Below are 19978 nucleotides of genomic sequence, written 5' to 3' on the forward strand. Positions count from 1 at the left end.
GGTGCTTGCCATGAAATTCTATCGCGTGTGGTAGAAACTATACATAGGCGAAAGAACAAGACCCTCTTTGTTTGGAAACGTTCCTCCATCATCTTCCGAGAATTTGGTCTCTCTTGTGTGTGCCGAACCGATGCCAATTGCCAGTTCTCTCTGCACCTCTCCCCTGCGTATCTCCTCGTCATTACCGTGGAATGTTATAAGGAGGAAGGGCAGAGAAATCATTTACCACATGGTAATTGCTGCGGCGAAATTGAGTTCTTAGACGAGACAGAATTAGTCGAAGAGAATCGAGTCAGCGAGCGACGACGGTTCCACGACGGTGACAGTTACATTATACGTCTGCCGATCCCTCTTTTCTCGGCCTCTTTCTCTGCCTCCCTCGTCGGTGATACGATTCCCTTTATCGGTCATAAAGACTATCTACCATAATCAATTAATACTTCCGTTTCGTATCTAAATTCGAAGAATCGCACGATCAAGCGTACTCTTGACTGAAGCATCGGCGTTTTCTGTCCATTAACAATTTTACAATCGATTCGATTATAAAAAATACTTGGCATCCGCTCGGCAATTGATCTTCGTTTCATATATTAAAGTGACACACGCATCCGGTACACAACTCGTGAGTTGCATCACTATTGCTTCTGCGTTGATTTGTTTTTCGCCTTCTTGGCATTGAATGAAGCTATCATGTCTTTTATATTCTCTGGTCGGATCTGTTATTCGCTTGGCGAACAATCAGTATCGACACGCACGATCGACATCTAACATCACTCCGCGAACGATCTCTTTCGAACGCATGTCGTGTTCTCTTAAGGCACAATAAGCAAAACGGTTTCTTTTAACGCGGTTGGTAGCGTGCCCTTTCGTATTATAACCGTTAATTACGACCGATTCTTTAAAGAACCCATGCTTGCTTCGTGCTTTGGCTTCTTTATATTCGCTCCATCGTCTCGATTAGCTACCTTACAAATCGTCTTTTCCGTTATCCTTTGTCTTCTGACGCCACGAAATGACTCCTTAGTTCCCATCATTTAGCGTTTTTACATTTCGCATCGTTACTTTTCCATCCATAGCGATTGCCTCGCGGTTCCTCTTCTTTGCCGCGCCTTCCACTCTCTTCATTCATGCTCCATTCATTTAATCGTTATCTCCATTTACTTGAACGCATTGTTATTAACATATCTTTTATTCATTAAATTCCGGCATCTCGTGAACTCTCCTCTTCTCTTGTACGATCTCAGATTCTCAGCAGAATTTACTAATTATTGTATCGTCACTTAATGCATATTTGCTTTAACTTTGAGCTCTCATATTATTGCATTAAATAGAATCTTTCTAAAGTACGTACGGAGGTAATTGTAATAAGCATTTATAAACATAATATAAGATTCTTTGCTTTCCTCCAAATGATCGTTGAATCGTCGAAAGAATTTTGTTCCAAGGAAACGATTAATAAACGAGTCGACTACGAGTTAGTTCATCAGTTATGTTTTCCAAGCAGCTGGATGCCTGCGATGTAATCAGCGCGAATTCCCACGATTTGTAAAATCATTTACAATCAGTCCCCATCATCCAGTTCAACATTAATTTCTGAAACAAGTGCGCGGCATAATATTCCGTGCATGAAAGACTCGTTGCGGTTTTCGTGCTCACCACTTTGAAGTGACGTCGCAATTTCATGATGCGACATTAAGAGAGCGTAACAATCCTTTTTCCTTCAAATTTCCAAGCTTCGTTAATAGATCATTATCGAGCCCTACAAGTTACGCTTCTCTTATACAGCTAAAATAAACACGAAACATGTCTACCATGGCTGCGATAATAAGAATTATTTTTAATATTAATATAGCATTAAAGAGACATACACACAATAAAAGAGAGAATAATTAGCGCAGTTAATTAAAAGATAATATATCTCCGAAACGAAACTCACCATTATATGCTCACGTAAGCTCATGATTATGTACTATAATGCAACCATTTTTTCCTCCGACGCTGCTGGATATAGTATTTTTAAATCAGTAATATGTAAATTGCGCGACGTGTCGATTTTTATCGCAAACTTTATTACAGGCTTGTTCTGAGAGACGTGTATCGCAATTGTGTTCGGAGAATGGTGTTACCGAATGCTTCTCATTTGCTGCAGTGTAATTGGTAGACGATCTTGTTGTCAAGCAACGCTTGGACATCTGCTGCCGTATATGTAACTGTGTGCATTTTACTTCCCGATTAATATTTTTTATATTTACTTCCTACAAGATTTCTATTTTATTTCAAATAAGCATCCGTTTCAAACATGTATGCTGCACATATAGTGCAAACATATTTATGATGCACCAAGTGCATGCGTCAGTCATGCAAATGGAATTAGAAACAGAAGTCGTGAGATACAGAACACAAATTGCGAGAGAACTAAAACTGGAACGTGCTGCTTTAAGCGCGAGAATGTCTGGTATGCGAGGTCACTAAGTTGACGGCTATCTTCGTTTAGATGCCGATTTCTCTACAACGAAAGAAACTGCAGTTCTTGACCTGCGCTCTTTTTTCTCTGGAGAGAATTTAGTCTCTTGAATACGATTCTTTCTCTTTCTTAATTCTTTTGAATCCAGTATCCACAAAGGTATCATTTAAATCTTTTGAAAAGAAAATAATATTTCATACTGAGCACTAACCATCATTTACAATTTTATAAATATATCATATGAGAAACATAAATTATATAATATATGTTTAACAAGAAAAGTTACTTTTTAGATAAACAAAAATTTAATTTATCATAAAATATATTTCAATAAAAATTCTTTGTCGAGTTTTTTAAACTGAAAAATAACATCAGAAAAGAGAAACAATATTCTAAAATAATTCCAAGTTTTTAAAAATTTGATAAAGTCCTTACCTTTTTTTAATGATGCTTACATTAAAATTTTAGTTGCAAGCTTCATGTAGATTTTTTGTACAGACGCGCGAAGCAACGCTTGGACATCTGCTGCCGTATATGTAACTGTGTGCATTTTACTTCCCGATTAATATTTTACTTCCTACAAGATTTCTATTTTACTTCAAATAAGCATCCGTTTCAAACATGTATGCTGCACATATAGTGCAAACATATTTATGATGCACCAAGTGCATGCGTCAGTCATGCAAATGGAATTAGAAACAGAAGTCGTGAGATACAGAACACAAATTGCGAGAGAACTAAAACTGGAACGTGCTGCTTTAAGCGCGAGAATGTCTGGTATGCGAGGTCACTAAGTTGACGGCTATCTTCGTTTAGATGCCGATTTCTCTACAACGAAAGAAACTGCAGTTCTTGACCTGCGCTCTTTTTTCTCTTGAGAGAATTTAGTCTCTTGAATACGATTCTTTCTCTTTCTTAATTCTTTTGAATCCAGTATCCACAAAGGTATCATTTAAATCTTTTGAAAAGAAAATAATATTTCATACTGAGCACTAACCATCATTTACAATTTTATAAATATATCATATGAGAAACATAAATTATATAATATATGTTTAACAAGAAAAGTTACTTTTTAGATAAACAAAAATTTAATTTATCATAAAATATATTTCAATAAAAATTCTTTGTCGAGTTTTTTAAACTGAAAAATAACATCAGAAAAGAGAAACAATATTCTAAAATAATTCCAAGTTTTTAAAAATTTGATAAAGTCCTTACCTTTTTTTAATGATGCTTACATTAAAATTTTAGTTGCAAGCTTCATGTAGATTTTTTGTACAGACGCGCGCGATCGGAAAAACAGAGAATGTGAATAAAGAAGCAAGATGCACCAGCCTTTCTCAGAAACGCATCAGGTAGAATCAGACGCGCAACCGCAGCCGAGACGAAGTCTCGAGTGACTTTGTTCCTCCGGCGAATTCTTCTGTCGTTTCGCCGAGTACATACATCGCAAACGCGTGTTTCGCGGCTTTATGCGTGTCCGGCAATTAGTTACCTGCCTGCGCTTATTATCACATTCTTCGGCCCGTTGGTTCACGCGTCCTTACCCTTTGTCCTGGCGCCATAGCCGCGTTTCTTCCCCCCCGCGTGCCCATTTCCATCTCTCTGCCGGACCCCATCGCGAGACCTTGTCGCCGTTCACCGAAGCGTGGAAAATGAGAATACTTCTTGCGCGGAACCCTCTTGGCGGTTCGTGCCCTGCCGTGACAGATATACTTTCTACGCATTCTCTACGCTCCGTTCTTCTAGGCAATATTGGATTTCCTCCGCCGAGTGCTTCGTCTTTCCGGCGTGAAGCGCGAAGTACCAGACTGAAGAGCCCTCGTTGCCGCGAGATCATTGCCTGAGTCATCGCCGCGAAGAATCGACCAGGTGTGCTAACCCGATTGCTCGGGCGCAAAAAATAGAAAGTATCATCGAAAACATCGCGCTCAAAATTCCCGTCATCAAAATCGCGGAACGCGTGAACGCGCTTGCACATCGCGCGTCAAACTTATGCGCGATGTCTATATGCCGAGTAACGTCTCATTTCGATGGCTATTCCGCTACAATGATTTCCTGCTGTTTCACCTCCGCAGGCAGATACGCGTGGGTGACTTCGTCAGGTAGTACGCGAGGTGAATACGCGTCGAGCTAATATCTTACTCTTCCGCCAACACTTAAGAAGCGTTAAGCGTTTTCCGTCTTCTAAAAAGATCGCTTTACGATGGTATAAATTTTAGATAATCGATATTTAGTTTTGTTCAATCAGGTGCGAAATCCGGAAACGTAGCAATTAACAGAAATGTTATTTAGAGATTATAATTGTATATAAAGAAAATTTAAAGAAATTTTTTTCTGAATCAATTTAATACCAAAGTTATTTTTATTATACAATTTTATATTTACACGTTTTCTGTAATTCCGTTTATCAATCCATCAATTAAAATACTCCAAGTTAAAACAAGCAAACATAATATGTTATAGCAATCCAAATAACTGCTCTTTAAATTTAAATATATAAGCATCTCCGACTCCATCTCTTATATTAATTCTAAAAATAAAACGACCCGCCTTGTCTGATGGCCTTGGTATAACATATATGATTCATTGTTTTACAAAGGTTTAAAATGCAAACAGTTGCAAAGGCATCACTTTTGTAAATAAAATCGTGATTGTTTACATTGTCATATTTAGATTCTTATATTACATTACCATTTGCAACATAATTGAGCTGACGTTATCTGAAATATAAGAAGTTTTCCATGAGAAAATATTTAGCATCGATCGCATGCTATTTTTAAAGTAATGCGTCGTTTACCAGTTAAGGAATTGATTACATATTAATCGAGGTTTAGACCGTTATTGTCGCTTGACGAACCAGTTGATGGGAATCAAGCATGAATCATGAAATGGCATTATTTAAACAGTGCACGTAGCGCAGGTTGAAGAGCTACCTCTTCGGGCATTCGCACTTTGTCCAACAAAAATATCAAATGTCATACTTGTATTTACAGATTTTGAGAGTTGTAAATTAGTATATATGGATACAAATTATAATTATATAGTTAAATTATATAAATATATAGTTAAATTTAATATATAGTTGTGCTACTAACTTCGAGAATCACTACATTTTTTTTCTCCTTAATATCTTCTTCGATAACATAACTATAGTTGCTGACTATGAACTATATCGAGTCATTGACTGATACGCATAGAATCACGTTACCGAGAAAAAAGATATTTCATAAGAAGACTGTATCTGAGAAGGTTTTCGTCAGATGATATATTTTCTACGCACGTATATGTCAAAGCAAAAAATATTTATTCATAAAATCTTTGTAGTCGAATTTAATTTACATGCATTACAGTTATTCATATAATGCATCGCAATTCTATCATTATCATTTATTCTACGTATGGTTTTTGCGTCTCACAACGCTTTATCTTTTCATGCATACTTAATGTAATAAATTTATAAATTGTGTGTTAAAATTTCCATAATTTTTTATATATTTTTTACAAAAATAATATTCATTTTTACAGCTCTATAGTGTAATCTAATCGCAATATATATCATTTCATTCGTCGATTTCAAGATTAATCTGCTGTGATTAACACAAAGCGTTTCAACAACGCACGAGCAGCATAACCGAGTTGAGCTTCATTACTCTTGCGAGCTGAGTGCTTTTAAATTGCCAATCCGAGTACAGTCTGTTGCCAAGTGTGAAAGTAGGTTGACACGCTTCTATATTGTGCAGATTCCTTATCTGTAAGATCCTTTTTTACATCGCGTAAGTACATCATGCGCCTTATTTTTCAATGACATAAAATTATGTAAAATTGTTTACAAATTTATTTGTCACGCAACATTTGAAGCTATAATGACGATAATTCCAGGCAATTGTACGCTTTGTATGCTTACATACTTTGTTACAAGCCTCTTTAAACAAACTATCTTTATTACTCACGATTTAATTAATTGTTTTTCCGCTTTACAAAACAGGATTAATTAATTAATATAGAATGTATATTTGTAAAGTTAAATATATTCATATTATTAATGCTATATATTATCTAATTAATGATATATAGAAATCTTACTTAGTGTATATATATGTATTATGTACCATTTTACTTTCTCTAATAAGTTTTTTCTATATATTTTTTCTCTCCCTTCAAATAATCTAAACATTAATTTTTGTTTAGACTATAAAAATTTGGCGGCTATCGGAATTCGGTGGTATTAAAATTAGTCTTCTATAATAAATAAAGCTTATTTTTTTTATAAAAAAAGATATGAGCTTGCAATTCGCTTAATTTCGAAATAATCCGTAACTGGAAAACACTTAAAAGAAGTGCCCGAATTTAATTTTGCACAAACATAAATTAAAATCGCGGTTTTCATTAAATTTTTAATAATATTGGCGCAAACAAGTAGGTAAACGGAGTTTGGCGACGGTGAATAGTTGGTTAGGAATATATCACCCACGTATATGCATGAGCGATAACGCCTGCTATGCGGGCATGATAAACTGATAAGTGACCCTCTCTTCCCACGCCGCCGACGTTTTATATTCCCGTGCGATTTTTCGCGAGAACAAAAGCGGCCAAAATTGAACATAATGTGCTTATCACTTGTCAATGTACGATTTTATTAGAAACTCATAATTAAATCATTATTCAACAAAAATTTCGTAAACAATGCGTGATGACGTTTTTACAATAGCGTGTAATAATATGATCTTGTTGAAAACCGGAATAATCTTATGTAGCAGTAGATACTACTGTTACGAATTACTTTCACTATATGAGAATTGCATGTGAGACGAAACAAGGAAGTGCGTACCGCAATGCATCGTGTTTTCACAGCATCATAATTTATTAGGCAAACAAAAGTATTATTATTATTATATTGTCTTTTTCTCTCTCTTGTTTTCTTCTCTCTGACTGTATTTTGTCGAAATATTTATGAGCTTTATTTAATCCAACAAACAATACAAGTGGTTTTAATTTCAAAAGCGATTAATTTATTGCAGATAGCGCGATTTGAGTGCGATATTATCGACAAAAAATCTCAGATTATAATATGACATGACGGGATAAGGTAGTCGAGCGATTAACTCTATGAAATTTATCGCAGCGGGACATGAAACATCACGTTTCGCTTTCGATCCTTATTTCGGTCGCAGATATCACGGCTATCTCGGTCGGATTTACTCGCCTCATGTCGCGCGCGATTACCATCTCTATGGCCTAGATAACCCAAAAAATCTTCCAGAGTGAAACCTTTACACCTAAAATTATGTTTTATATTGTTGTTTGTTGTACGTCAAGACAAAGATTAATTTTCAGATTTAATAAGAGTTTTTTAAAGATAAGTGTTTATTATTTCTCTCATGTTTCTGTAAAAAAATTACAGTTTTTTTTTCTTTTTTATGATATGTAACATTTTATTCGAATACATTTCTATAATATTTCTTTGGGATTAAATGCACATGTTATTAGAAAATTATTCTATTCTTGGATGTCATAGATATACATATTTCTTTGTTGCTTCGTTTTAGAATAAATTCTAAGACGATGCGACAGGTTTCCAACGCGAAGTATGGCTTCCACATGCAAAGCCTCGAGAATGTGACATACCTCCGCGAAAGCATGACAGTTCACAAATATTGATGAGGAATACTCGAGTGTCGTTCCTCGTAGCATTCTGACAGTCGTTTGATATAGTTCGCTCTCTTGCAAACGTTCTCTTAAAGTATGTCACTTTTGACCATTCCTTATATCGGAAACGGAAATATTCTGCTCGTCAATAGTCAGTAATATTCGCATACGTAAACGTATGACCAAAGATTTTTATGTAATCGTCCATAAATCATGTAACAATTTTTTAAGTAATTTTGTACAGTATGTTCATTTGCAATTAAAATCAGAGATTAGAAATCTTTAAAGGATCAGTCTACGAAACTTACTTAATCTTCTCGACGCTTTCATTTGCATCGAGATCATCCGCGCTCATTTCGCGACAGCAAATTTTTTGCCTGCTAGACCGCGAAGAAAGTTTCGTCTGCTCAGTTTTCCCTTGGCAGAAAACGCGAATGGATGAGGAATCGAGTACTCGACCCGAATTTCGTTCGTCGCGAGGGCACCTGTCCACCCGTGAAGGTGGTGTTTACGCTCTCACATGTTACCCACACTACGCATTTTGATTTCGTAAGTGACGTTGTGATGAGGGCAACTGTCATGTAGATTGCGCGCGTGCAGTAGGTTATGACAATCTTGTATAAGGAAGCACATGTGTCACTGTATCTTGAAGTTACAACTTCACATGTAGAACATAGCATAAAATTATATCTTCATGCAAATTTTTGTAATTATTCTTTAGGCTAATTTAGTATTACCACAAATCCAATTGAATCACAAGTATTTTATTACTCATTATCATTGATAAATTGTCGAAGCGTACTATATATCGAAGCAATAATAATCATGTTGTAATTTTATGCAGAGAGAAAAATTGATTGTATTAAAATTTGTGACCAATATCATGATTTATTTATGATGGCTGCATGCCAAGTGTTATAAGAAAATAGTGAGATATTTGACAGTTCTTATTTATGGCAATACATATGGTTGGTTATTTATTGGTTGTTTATAACAGTACTTTTCAGTCTTTGATATTGAGTAAGCGAAGACACACACATATATACGTTTTTTTATTTATATGAGATCTTTACAAAAATATTTACTATTTAATGTTTCTTTATATTGAATTTTTAATCGTAGAAAATAAATTGTTCGACAAATTTTCGTACCAAATCTTTGAATTTTGCATTTATCTGTATCTGAAGGAAGTTGGTGATGTATATCATGCTAAACATGCTTTACGAGTTTTTACGCGTTATTCACAAAGCGAATTTTGAAATCGCAAGTAAGTCAAGGTTGGTTACTTCGACGTAATGAATAACACAAGGTTTTTATTCATTGCGTTTACGCAAATTGTGCTTGTTCTTACAGTGAATAAAGAGGCGCGTTGTCAGACATGGAGGCTAAGTCGCATCCGTTACTAGTGCGAACGGTACTTAATGGACTTACAATTGATTCAGTAGTAAAGTTTCATTTCTTCTATAGCAGACAAAAAACGACAAGAAGTGACCATGTCCTAAAGAGCCTCGTTAACCCTGAATCTTGCATAATTACCGTTTCATCATATCCGGTGCAAAATTAAAAAAAAAAAATTCTCTTAATTTAGCTCATTTACCTTTAAATTTAGCACATTTTGATTGCTGATTTGAAAAACTATAACATAACTATTCTGCAGAAAAATATTATCGCATAATGATGCAAATAAATGTAAATGGCAAACAAGACGGCTTTCACTTCCCGCGTTTGCGACTCCCGCGTCGAACATTTCCGCGTATAGCCATTGTGGAACAATATCGTCTACGCCAACTAATTAACTTTTCATGTCTCGCGCTTCTTAATGCACACTTGAATCGGTGTCTCACGCCTTTGAGAAGCTGACATAAGCTTGAGGAGCGCGTGAGCTTAACACTACGCGTCCGTGTGGATGCACGCGTATATTTGCAGTTCGAGATTCAGTTCAACAGATATCGATATGTGTTTGCATAACATCTTAGCAGCGTCGTACGCAACACTATTCCGTGTGAACACAATAGACCACGTGAGATCGGTTATACCACACCACCCAATGGTAGGATTCCATATGCGATTTTCAATTGTAGAAAGTGAATTATTTAACAAAGGAAAATATCACGCGTTTTATAGTACTTGTATCAACTCGATTTTATAGGTCAAAGATTATTTTCTCGATGGTTGAAAACTCGCAACTTTGATATGTTTTATCTTTGAATTATAGAAAAAATGAAGCTAATTGAATACAATTGAGCTTAGTCACAGTGATGCTCAATTACATAGATAATCATCGAAAGCGCTTCAATTGATACTTCCGGTGCGTAACTAATTTAAGCTGAACGATCGCGATGAATATTTACAATTTAGAATTTATCGTTGCAAATAAGTATCATCCGACATCATACCATATAAACACGCATTCTAGAAAATTAGCTTGAATTATCAAAGTCGCCTGCGGCCGCTGACGATTCGCTCGAGCGAATAAATTATCAGCGACCGTATATATGGCCGAATATGTAAATTGTACAATGATTGTACGAGAACTAGTAGCGTCTCCTCCTTTTCTCTTCTTCCTCGCGGTTAACTCGCACCGTACATCGACGAAAGGAATATATACGTGGTGTCGTAATGACCGATCGCCTTTCCCGACCGATCGGTGTCCACCGATCGTAGATCTGTCCTAATCAGTACGAGACACCGAGCATGCAACCGTATCGATGTTCGCCGTGTACCCTATCAAGGGAGGACTCGTATTCACTGGCGATATAGTACAACGATCCTGCACGTTACTCTACGAGCGACCGGTGTCTTATTTCTTAATTTCAACGAAAGCGCGACGACACTAATCGGTCCACATAATTAAGTTGTCGAAGAAGAGAAAGATGGTGCTCTTTTTGTAACGGTAATATGTATGTATGTGGTGCATATATACTATAGGAAGGCTATAAATATTATAGAACTTAACGAAATTACATACATATGCGACATATACACATATCACCGGAAGGTATCATGCTTCTCAATCTTAATCAATACAATGATATAATTCATTTGCATAATTATAAGAACAAAACATTTAGCATTTTATTTATGGTAGCGATATGTTCGAGTGTCGTGTCTATAAATATTATAGCATTGCACAAATCACGCGCGAGCACTTGCGTGAATCATGTCAGTATCACAGACAGAAAACATTCCTATCAGACTTTATAAAATATTGACGCATATTTTTGCGAGTTTATCAATACGGTGCAATTGATTTCCGCAAATCAAAAGAAGTATCAATGTAAAACTTATAGATTACCGAATAAAGAATGAATCTCGTTCTATCATAACGTGCATCAATCGGACGTAATAGTCGGGCCGTTATTCGTGAATCATAACAAATAATCGAGAGAAAAATCTTATCGCGTTTCAATATATCTTGGCAAATATATCTTTACTTTTAAACGATAGCACTTTGAGATGCAATTATCTTTAAGAACATTCAGATATGCTGGAAGAAAACTTCTTATCAAGTTTTCTCGAAACGAGGGTTGATGTGAGACTATATTGATAAACATTTTACTATCTGATATATGTATACAAGGTCGTGGTACAAGATGGCGGAATACTAAGGGCGAACTTAACACCGCGGCCATCAATTACCGTGATATACTAGTACATATAAACCGGCTACCGATGAGCCGATATTTATCCTGCAATAAATTACTCACGCCTAGTCCTGCGTTATCGTTAAGCGCGCAAGTATACTTTTATCATTCGTCTGATAATACTCCAGCGCTATCATTTCGCGCACAAAACTTGCATTAATAATCTGTTGACAGAGCCATTAGAGATAGTAAAAACGTGAAGAGGACGGTGATTCTTTTTATTATCAAGAAGAACACACATGGAATGTATATATTTTTGTTCGAGAAAGATGTGAAGTACATTCACATATAGATTTATCTTCTTCCTCCGTTATTTGCGCGCGTGCATCATTTTTATCGATACCTATCTTCCTTCGCATTTAGTCACGAAAAAGAGAAGCATGTGTCGTGAAAGAGGCCCGGTCCGTGTACGCGGTTACATATGGTCATTATTCGATGTAATTTTTAAGACGCGCGCGCGGGCTACTCATTGCTGTTTGTGGAACAGGATCATTATTTATTTTTTATTTTTTTTTTTTAATCAGCCTCTTTACCATCCAAATTTAAAAGCGCAACATATATATGAGCTGGCGAAATAATTATTCGTGAGATACATTTTTTGATCACATCAATATGCCAATGAATTTTTACGAATGGCTTGTAAGAACATCGAATAAAGCAGCATCGCATTAATATTCATCTTCATTTAAATGTATTATCGTAAATTATAATATTTTTATTTTTGCATCATGATATCTTGAATAATCGCTCGTATGTACATATAATATGCAAGAATATCGTGTGACATAATACATTCGTTTCTACGAATAGCACGCCTGTCACATCGTTTATCTTGAAAACTGCAATGTGCAATATAGTCTTTCAACATTGATAAAGTTTTATTTTGCTCGAATCTCTCATCTCAAATGTTGCGATATCGTTTCTTCGTCAAAGACTCGTTGTTATCGACTTTTCTTTTGTTATACCTTTATTATATCTACTTTGTGGATTACAATTATCTAAATCATAATAGATTATACATACCGCATTTTATAAATTATACTGAAATGCGCACTTTCACATGTTTTATCATACATGTGAAACGATTTCTTTATTATGTCAAGAACGTTAGAATACGATTTTACAATGGACTCTTCGCGTGATTAGAATTTGGACACAAATTTTTTACTCTTGGCCTTTCTCTCCTAATCGTTTTGTGTTACCGTAAAAACTTTCCTTTCCGTTACACATGCGCAACCAAAATGGATAAAATTCACAATATAAGTTAGAACAAGTTGCACAAAAATCAGCATGTCAATCTTCGAATAGGAAAAGCACTTTTAAAGACAAACGATCAAATCTCTCCATATTGCAAATCTTGAAGTATTGTCGTTTTTTATCAATTCGACTAAAAACAGAATGTACATACAACACGATTATTACAAGGGATTATTGCGTCATTTGGTTTTTTTTTTTTAACCAAGATAGCAATAAGTCGAGAACATCTGAATCTGTCTGTCGAGAATGATAATTGCGACGTTTTAGCAGTATTGTAAATCCATGGGCGGGATATGATATTGTGATGTGGGATTTAATATTATTCCATTATACGTTGTCATAAGACGGGCTTAAATCCGACAATTGCATATAAGAACGATATATCGTGACAATGACGGCATTTCAATGTCAGCTCATGAATAGTTTAACTCTAATATTGGATGCAATCTATCACATCTAACATTTTAGAGAAGATATTGATATACGTGACAAGCATTTACTTTCCACGTGTTCGAGGTACACTGAGATACGTTCCTACGTGGTGCGACTGGGCATGAAAATCGGTCGTAAAATGTAAAAGCCGTCCCGCTGTCCTTACAAGATACACGTCGGCGCATTTCGAATTACAACGATATAAAAAAACAGTAGCTGTACATGGGAATATAAGCTAACATCCTAATAAATTTTACCAACTCATTGAGATTCAATCGACTTGCACGCCCACCAAAATCGAAATTTCGATAAACATCTTTTTAAAACAAATAATTTATAATCATGTGGTATTTCTCTTCTTTTAACTAATTATCCACATTTTTTAAAGCAGATAAAATATTTTTATCTTTATAAATATCGAGTATTTTCGACATTTATTTGAATTGTATTGATTTGAATTATGCGTATATTTTCTTTTCTTACATTATAGCTGAAATATTATTTCTGTTTCAGGAGTCAATCCAAGGCTTCTTATCTAGCTTATAGACGAGAGCGCGGAGCTCCCGATAGCGAAGGTAGCTACAAAAGGACGATGTCGCCAACCTCTCGAATGGACGATTGGCCGCCACCTAGAGATCATGATGATCCAGTACTTTTACGCGTTACATCGCATCATACATTACAACAGCATCATCAACATCACAATAGTCATCATCAACATTCTGATCTTTCCAAATCACACAGCGTGGATGCTCTTCATCATCGATTGGAAGAGAGGTGTCTACAACAACAGCAACATTCGACAGAAGTGGTCAATAAGCTCTCGCACGAACTCAGCAAGAAACTCCAGGCTAGCGACGCGAGATCTCGCACTAACGAAAACAATAACAACGACAATCTTGAAGACCGACATCAGCATCATCATCATTACCAAGAAAAGAGACATCCAGAAAAGAGACACGACTACGAGCAACGCAGAGAAAGATTATCGCCGCAGAGCGTGGAGGTCCTTAATGACAGGAACAGGCAGCTGGAGCGAGAACGTCGGAAATTGGCAGCGAGCTGCGAGCCACTACCTCAAAATAGAGAGGTAAGATTATCTCCGGATATTTACCTTCACGTAATCGCGATATTTACTTGTTTTTCGTGTCTCAACGATTCATCTATTTTTGCATCTGTAAATATAGCAGTGTCAAGGACGTGCAAATTTTCACGCTTCTCTATCATTCAGTTTCTTGCAGAGCTCGTATGATATGCTTAATATTGTGCTGTTTTTTATATTTATTTTATCATTATCATTATTGTAACAATCTAATACTTCAATTTTTAAAATTTTTTAATTTATACGTTTAAAATGTTTTACATGAATTTCCTTATTTTTTTAATAACTTTCCTATATCTTATTGTGCTGTGTTATTGCTTTTCTGAGTTTATCATATACTAATTTACGAGATTCGGACAATTTCTTTTTCAGAAACAGCTACGAGAAATCAGTGGCCCGTTCCCAATCGCCGGCGACGACTTTTTCCGCGAGAGAAGCGCCACGATCGAAATGACTTCGAAAAATATTGAATTATTGAACCGTCGTAATGAGAAGAGGACGAATAGCGTGACAACATCCAACGCAATGTCCACTTACTCTATGAGCACCACGACATCATCAGTCGCTACGATGATGACGACCTATGATAATGGCTGGTCCAGAGAACACGAAACGCAGAGTTCCATAGAAGCTACCATCTTTTCCGACAGACCACCACCACCGACGAGCTCACCACCGAGATCACCGAATAACGACGAGATTGTAAGCCCACGAGGTGCTGTTCCAAGACGAACGGGAAGTTGCTCGAGCTCCTCTTCCTCAGGAAGATCAATCGATGCCCGCGTATCGCCTCGAGTTTTATTATCCAGATCGCCCCCCAAAAGCTCTCTGGACTCTCTCACGCGACACGAAGCCCGGATAGAGTGCACCACCAATAACAGAAAGGTCTCCAGTCCGACTCAAACGGATAATACAGGTTCCTGGAACAGATCTAACTCACCGAGCCGGCTAAGTCAAACGAGTGAGACAGAATCGCGGCTTGAAAGATCCTCCTCGAGATTTAAACCCGGCGGCAGATCGTCTACGTCTTCGATTTCAAGCGTTTCTAAAGCTTCCTCGTTCTCCTCGCCGAGAAACTCGCCAATCGAAGGGGACAAGTCATCGCCGACGTCGTCGCTCTGCGTGTCACCCCAGCCGGGCATAGAGGGACTGACGTTAGTACAACGTACAGAGGTCGTGCTCCGAGTGAACGCGGCCACCAGTGATGTCGCCTCGCAGACTGACATCTTGGAAGATACGGAACAAGACTATACCAGCATGATCCAACGACCGCTTCCGGAATCTAGGAAGAAACTACCGGAGGAGATTGAGTGCGAAGAACTCAGCAAGGATTTAGCCAGTCAACTCAGTCCCAACGATAAGCTTGTGCCTATACTCGGTGAGTATCTCTGTGATCTTGATCATTCTCGATTGCATGAATAATGATTTAAAGAGTCATTCGTCTGACGATTTTACTGTTTGCACTCTACGTCGTCATTAATAAATGCCAATGCAATTGATTTAATCAGATATGTTGCCCAATTTTTAAATGACGTTCACTTTAACGCAGATCTTGCGCTGACATATATACGATCAATCTAGTAGTCTCGTACGTTTACTTCAAGTGAAGGTACTTTAACCACGTTTGTGTGTGCGGACAATGTCTACACGCACGCGCGCGCAATTATCATCCGGGACACAATAGAATCGAGCATTTGAGGGCAGTGACCTTTAATTTTAATAAGCGCTAATTTAATCAATGACACAACTGCGTTATTCAATTATACATCGTGGCTGCCGCGATATTCGATGCAATCCCCTGTCGCATTATGGCTTCCATAGAATGCCGCTTTATATTGAATTTTTAATCGTAGAAAATAAATTGTTCGACAAATTTTCGTACCAAATCTTTGAATTTTGCATTTATCTGTATCTGAAGGAAGTTGGTGATGTATATCATGCTAAACATGCTTTACGAGTTTTTACGCGTTATTCACAAAGCGAATTTTGAAATCGCAAGTAAGTCAAGGTTGGTTACTTCGACGTAATGAATAACACAAGGTTTTTATTCATTGCGTTTACGCAAATTGTGCTTGTTCTTACAGTGAATAAAGAGGCGCGTTGTCAGACATGGAGGCTAAGTCGCATCCGTTACTAGTGCGAACGGTACTTAATGGACTTACAATTGATTCAGTAGTAAAGTTTCATTTCTTCTATAGCAGACAAAAAACGACAAGAAGTGACCATGTCCTAAAGAGCCTCGTTAACCCTGAATCTTGCATAATTACCGTTTCATCATATCCGGTGCAAAATTAAAAAAAAAAAATTCTCTTAATTTAGCTCATTTACCTTTAAATTTAGCACATTTTGATTGCTGATTTGAAAAACTATAACATAACTATTCTGCAGAAAAATATTATCGCATAATGATGCAAATAAATGTAAATGGCAAACAAGACGGCTTTCACTTCCCGCGTTTGCGACTCCCGCGTCGAACATTTCCGCGTATAGCCATTGTGGAACAATATCGTCTACGCCAACTAATTAACTTTTCATGTCTCGCGCTTCTTAATGCACACTTGAATCGGTGTCTCACGCCTTTGAGAAGCTGACATAAGCTTGAGGAGCGCGTGAGCTTAACACTACGCGTCCGTGTGGATGCACGCGTATATTTGCAGTTCGAGATTCAGTTCAACAGATATCGATATGTGTTTGCATAACATCTTAGCAGCGTCGTACGCAACACTATTCCGTGTGAACACAATAGACCACGTGAGATCGGTTATACCACACCACCCAATGGTAGGATTCCATATGCGATTTTCAATTGTAGAAAGTGAATTATTTAACAAAGGAAAATATCACGCGTTTTATAGTACTTGTATCAACTCGATTTTATAGGTCAAAGATTATTTTCTCGATGGTTGAAAACTCGCAACTTTGATATGTTTTATCTTTGAATTATAGAAAAAAATGAAGCTAATTGAATACAATTGAGCTTAGTCACAGTGATGCTCAATTACATAGATAATCATCGAAAGCGCTTCAATTGATACTTCCGGTGCGTAACTAATTTAAGCTGAACGATCGCGATGAATATTTACAATTTAGAATTTATCGTTGCAAATAAGTATCATCCGACATCATACCATATAAACACGCATTCTAGAAAATTAGCTTGAATTATCAAAGTCGCCTGCGGCCGCTGACGATTCGCTCGAGCGAATAAATTATCAGCGACCGTATATATGGCCGAATATGTAAATTGTACAATGATTGTACGAGAACTAGTAGCGTCTCCTCCTTTTCTCTTCTTCCTCGCGGTTAACTCGCACCGTACATCGACGAAAGGAATATATACGTGGTGTCGTAATGACCGATCGCCTTTCCCGACCGATCGGTGTCCACCGATCGTAGATCTGTCCTAATCAGTACGAGACACCGAGCATGCAACCGTATCGATGTTCGCCGTGTACCCTATCAAGGGAGGACTCGTATTCACTGGCGATATAGTACAACGATCCTGCACGTTACTCTACGAGCGACCGGTGTCTTATTTCTTAATTTCAACGAAAGCGCGACGACACTAATCGGTCCACATAATTAAGTTGTCGAAGAAGAGAAAGATGGTGCTCTTTTTGTAACGGTAATATGTATGTATGTGGTGCATATATACTATAGGAAGGCTATAAATATTATAGAACTTAACGAAATTACATACATATGCGACATATACACATATCACCGGAAGGTATCATGCTTCTCAATCTTAATCAATACAATGATATAATTCATTTGCATAATTATAAGAACAAAACATTTAGCATTTTATTTATGGTAGCGATATGTTCGAGTGTCGTGTCTATAAATATTATAGCATTGCACAAATCACGCGCGAGCACTTGCGTGAATCATGTCAGTATCACAGACAGAAAACATTCCTATCAGACTTTATAAAATATTGACGCATATTTTTGCGAGTTTATCAATACGGTGCAATTGATTTCCGCAAATCAAAAGAAGTATCAATGTAAAACTTATAGATTACCGAATAAAGAATGAATCTCGTTCTATCATAACGTGCATCAATCGGACGTAATAGTCGGGCCGTTATTCGTGAATCATAACAAATAATCGAGAGAAAAATCTTATCGCGTTTCAATATATCTTGGCAAATATATCTTTACTTTTAAACGATAGCACTTTGAGATGCAATTATCTTTAAGAACATTCAGATATGCTGGAAGAAAACTTCTTATCAAGTTTTCTCGAAACGAGGGTTGATGTGAGACTATATTGATAAACATTTTACTATCTGATATATGTATACAAGGTCGTGGTACAAGATGGCGGAATACTAAGGGCGAACTTAACACCGCGGCCATCAATTACCGTGATATACTAGTACATATAAACCGGCTACCGATGAGCCGATATTTATCCTGCAATAAATTACTCACGCCTAGTCCTGCGTTATCGTTAAGCGCGCAAGTATACTTTTATCATTCGTCTGATAATACTCCAGCGCTATCATTTCGCGCACAAAACTTGCATTAATAATCTGTTGACAGAGCCATTAGAGATAGTAAAAACGTGAAGAGGACGGTGATTCTTTTTATTATCAAGAAGAACACACATGGAATGTATATATTTTTGTTCGAGAAAGATGTGAAGTACATTCACATATAGATTTATCTTCTTCCTCCGTTATTTGCGCGCGTGCATCATTTTTATCGATACCTATCTTCCTTCGCATTTAGTCACGAAAAAGAGAAGCATGTGTCGTGAAAGAGGCCCGGTCCGTGTACGCGGTTACATATGGTCATTATTCGATGTAATTTTTAAGACGCGCGCGCGGGCTACTCATTGCTGTTTGTGGAACAGGATCATTATTTATTTTTTATTTTTTTTTTTTAATCAGCCTCTTTACCATCCAAATTTAAAAGCGCAACATATATATGAGCTGGCGAAATAATTATTCGTGAGATACATTTTTTGATCACATCAATATGCCAATGAATTTTTACGAATGGCTTGTAAGAACATCGAATAAAGCAGCATCGCATTAATATTCATCTTCATTTAAATGTATTATCGTAAATTATAATATTTTTATTTTTGCATCATGATATCTTGAATAATCGCTCGTATGTACATATAATATGCAAGAATATCGTGTGACATAATACATTCGTTTCTACGAATAGCACGCCTGTCACATCGTTTATCTTGAAAACTGCAATGTGCAATATAGTCTTTCAACATTGATAAAGTTTTATTTTGCTCGAATCTCTCATCTCAAATGTTGCGATATCGTTTCTTCGTCAAAGACTCGTTGTTATCGACTTTTCTTTTGTTATACCTTTATTATACTTTGTGGATTACAATTATCTAAATCATAATAGATTATACATACCGCATTTTATAAATTATACTGAAATGCGCACT

The 19978-nt window shown here is 36.7% G+C and overlaps 1 protein-coding gene across 1 annotated transcript in view; it reads left to right on the forward strand.

Annotated features, from left to right (window-relative positions):
- Nucleotides 1-19978, forward strand: part of LOC115232767 (protein Shroom-like) — a 52614-nt gene that overhangs the window by 23361 nt on the left and 9275 nt on the right. The window contains exons 7-8 of the mRNA XM_029802842.1: nt 13963-14539; nt 14924-15929. Coding sequence (XP_029658702.1) covers nt 13963-14539; nt 14924-15929 — 1583 coding nt within the window. The remainder of the gene's footprint in view (nt 1-13962; nt 14540-14923; nt 15930-19978) is intronic.

The sequence above is a fragment of the Formica exsecta genome, unplaced genomic scaffold (assembly GCF_003651465.1).
Source record: "Formica exsecta isolate Colony F162 unplaced genomic scaffold, ASM365146v1 scaffold15, whole genome shotgun sequence".
In the NCBI taxonomy this organism is placed as follows: domain Eukaryota; kingdom Metazoa; phylum Arthropoda; class Insecta; order Hymenoptera; family Formicidae; genus Formica; species Formica exsecta.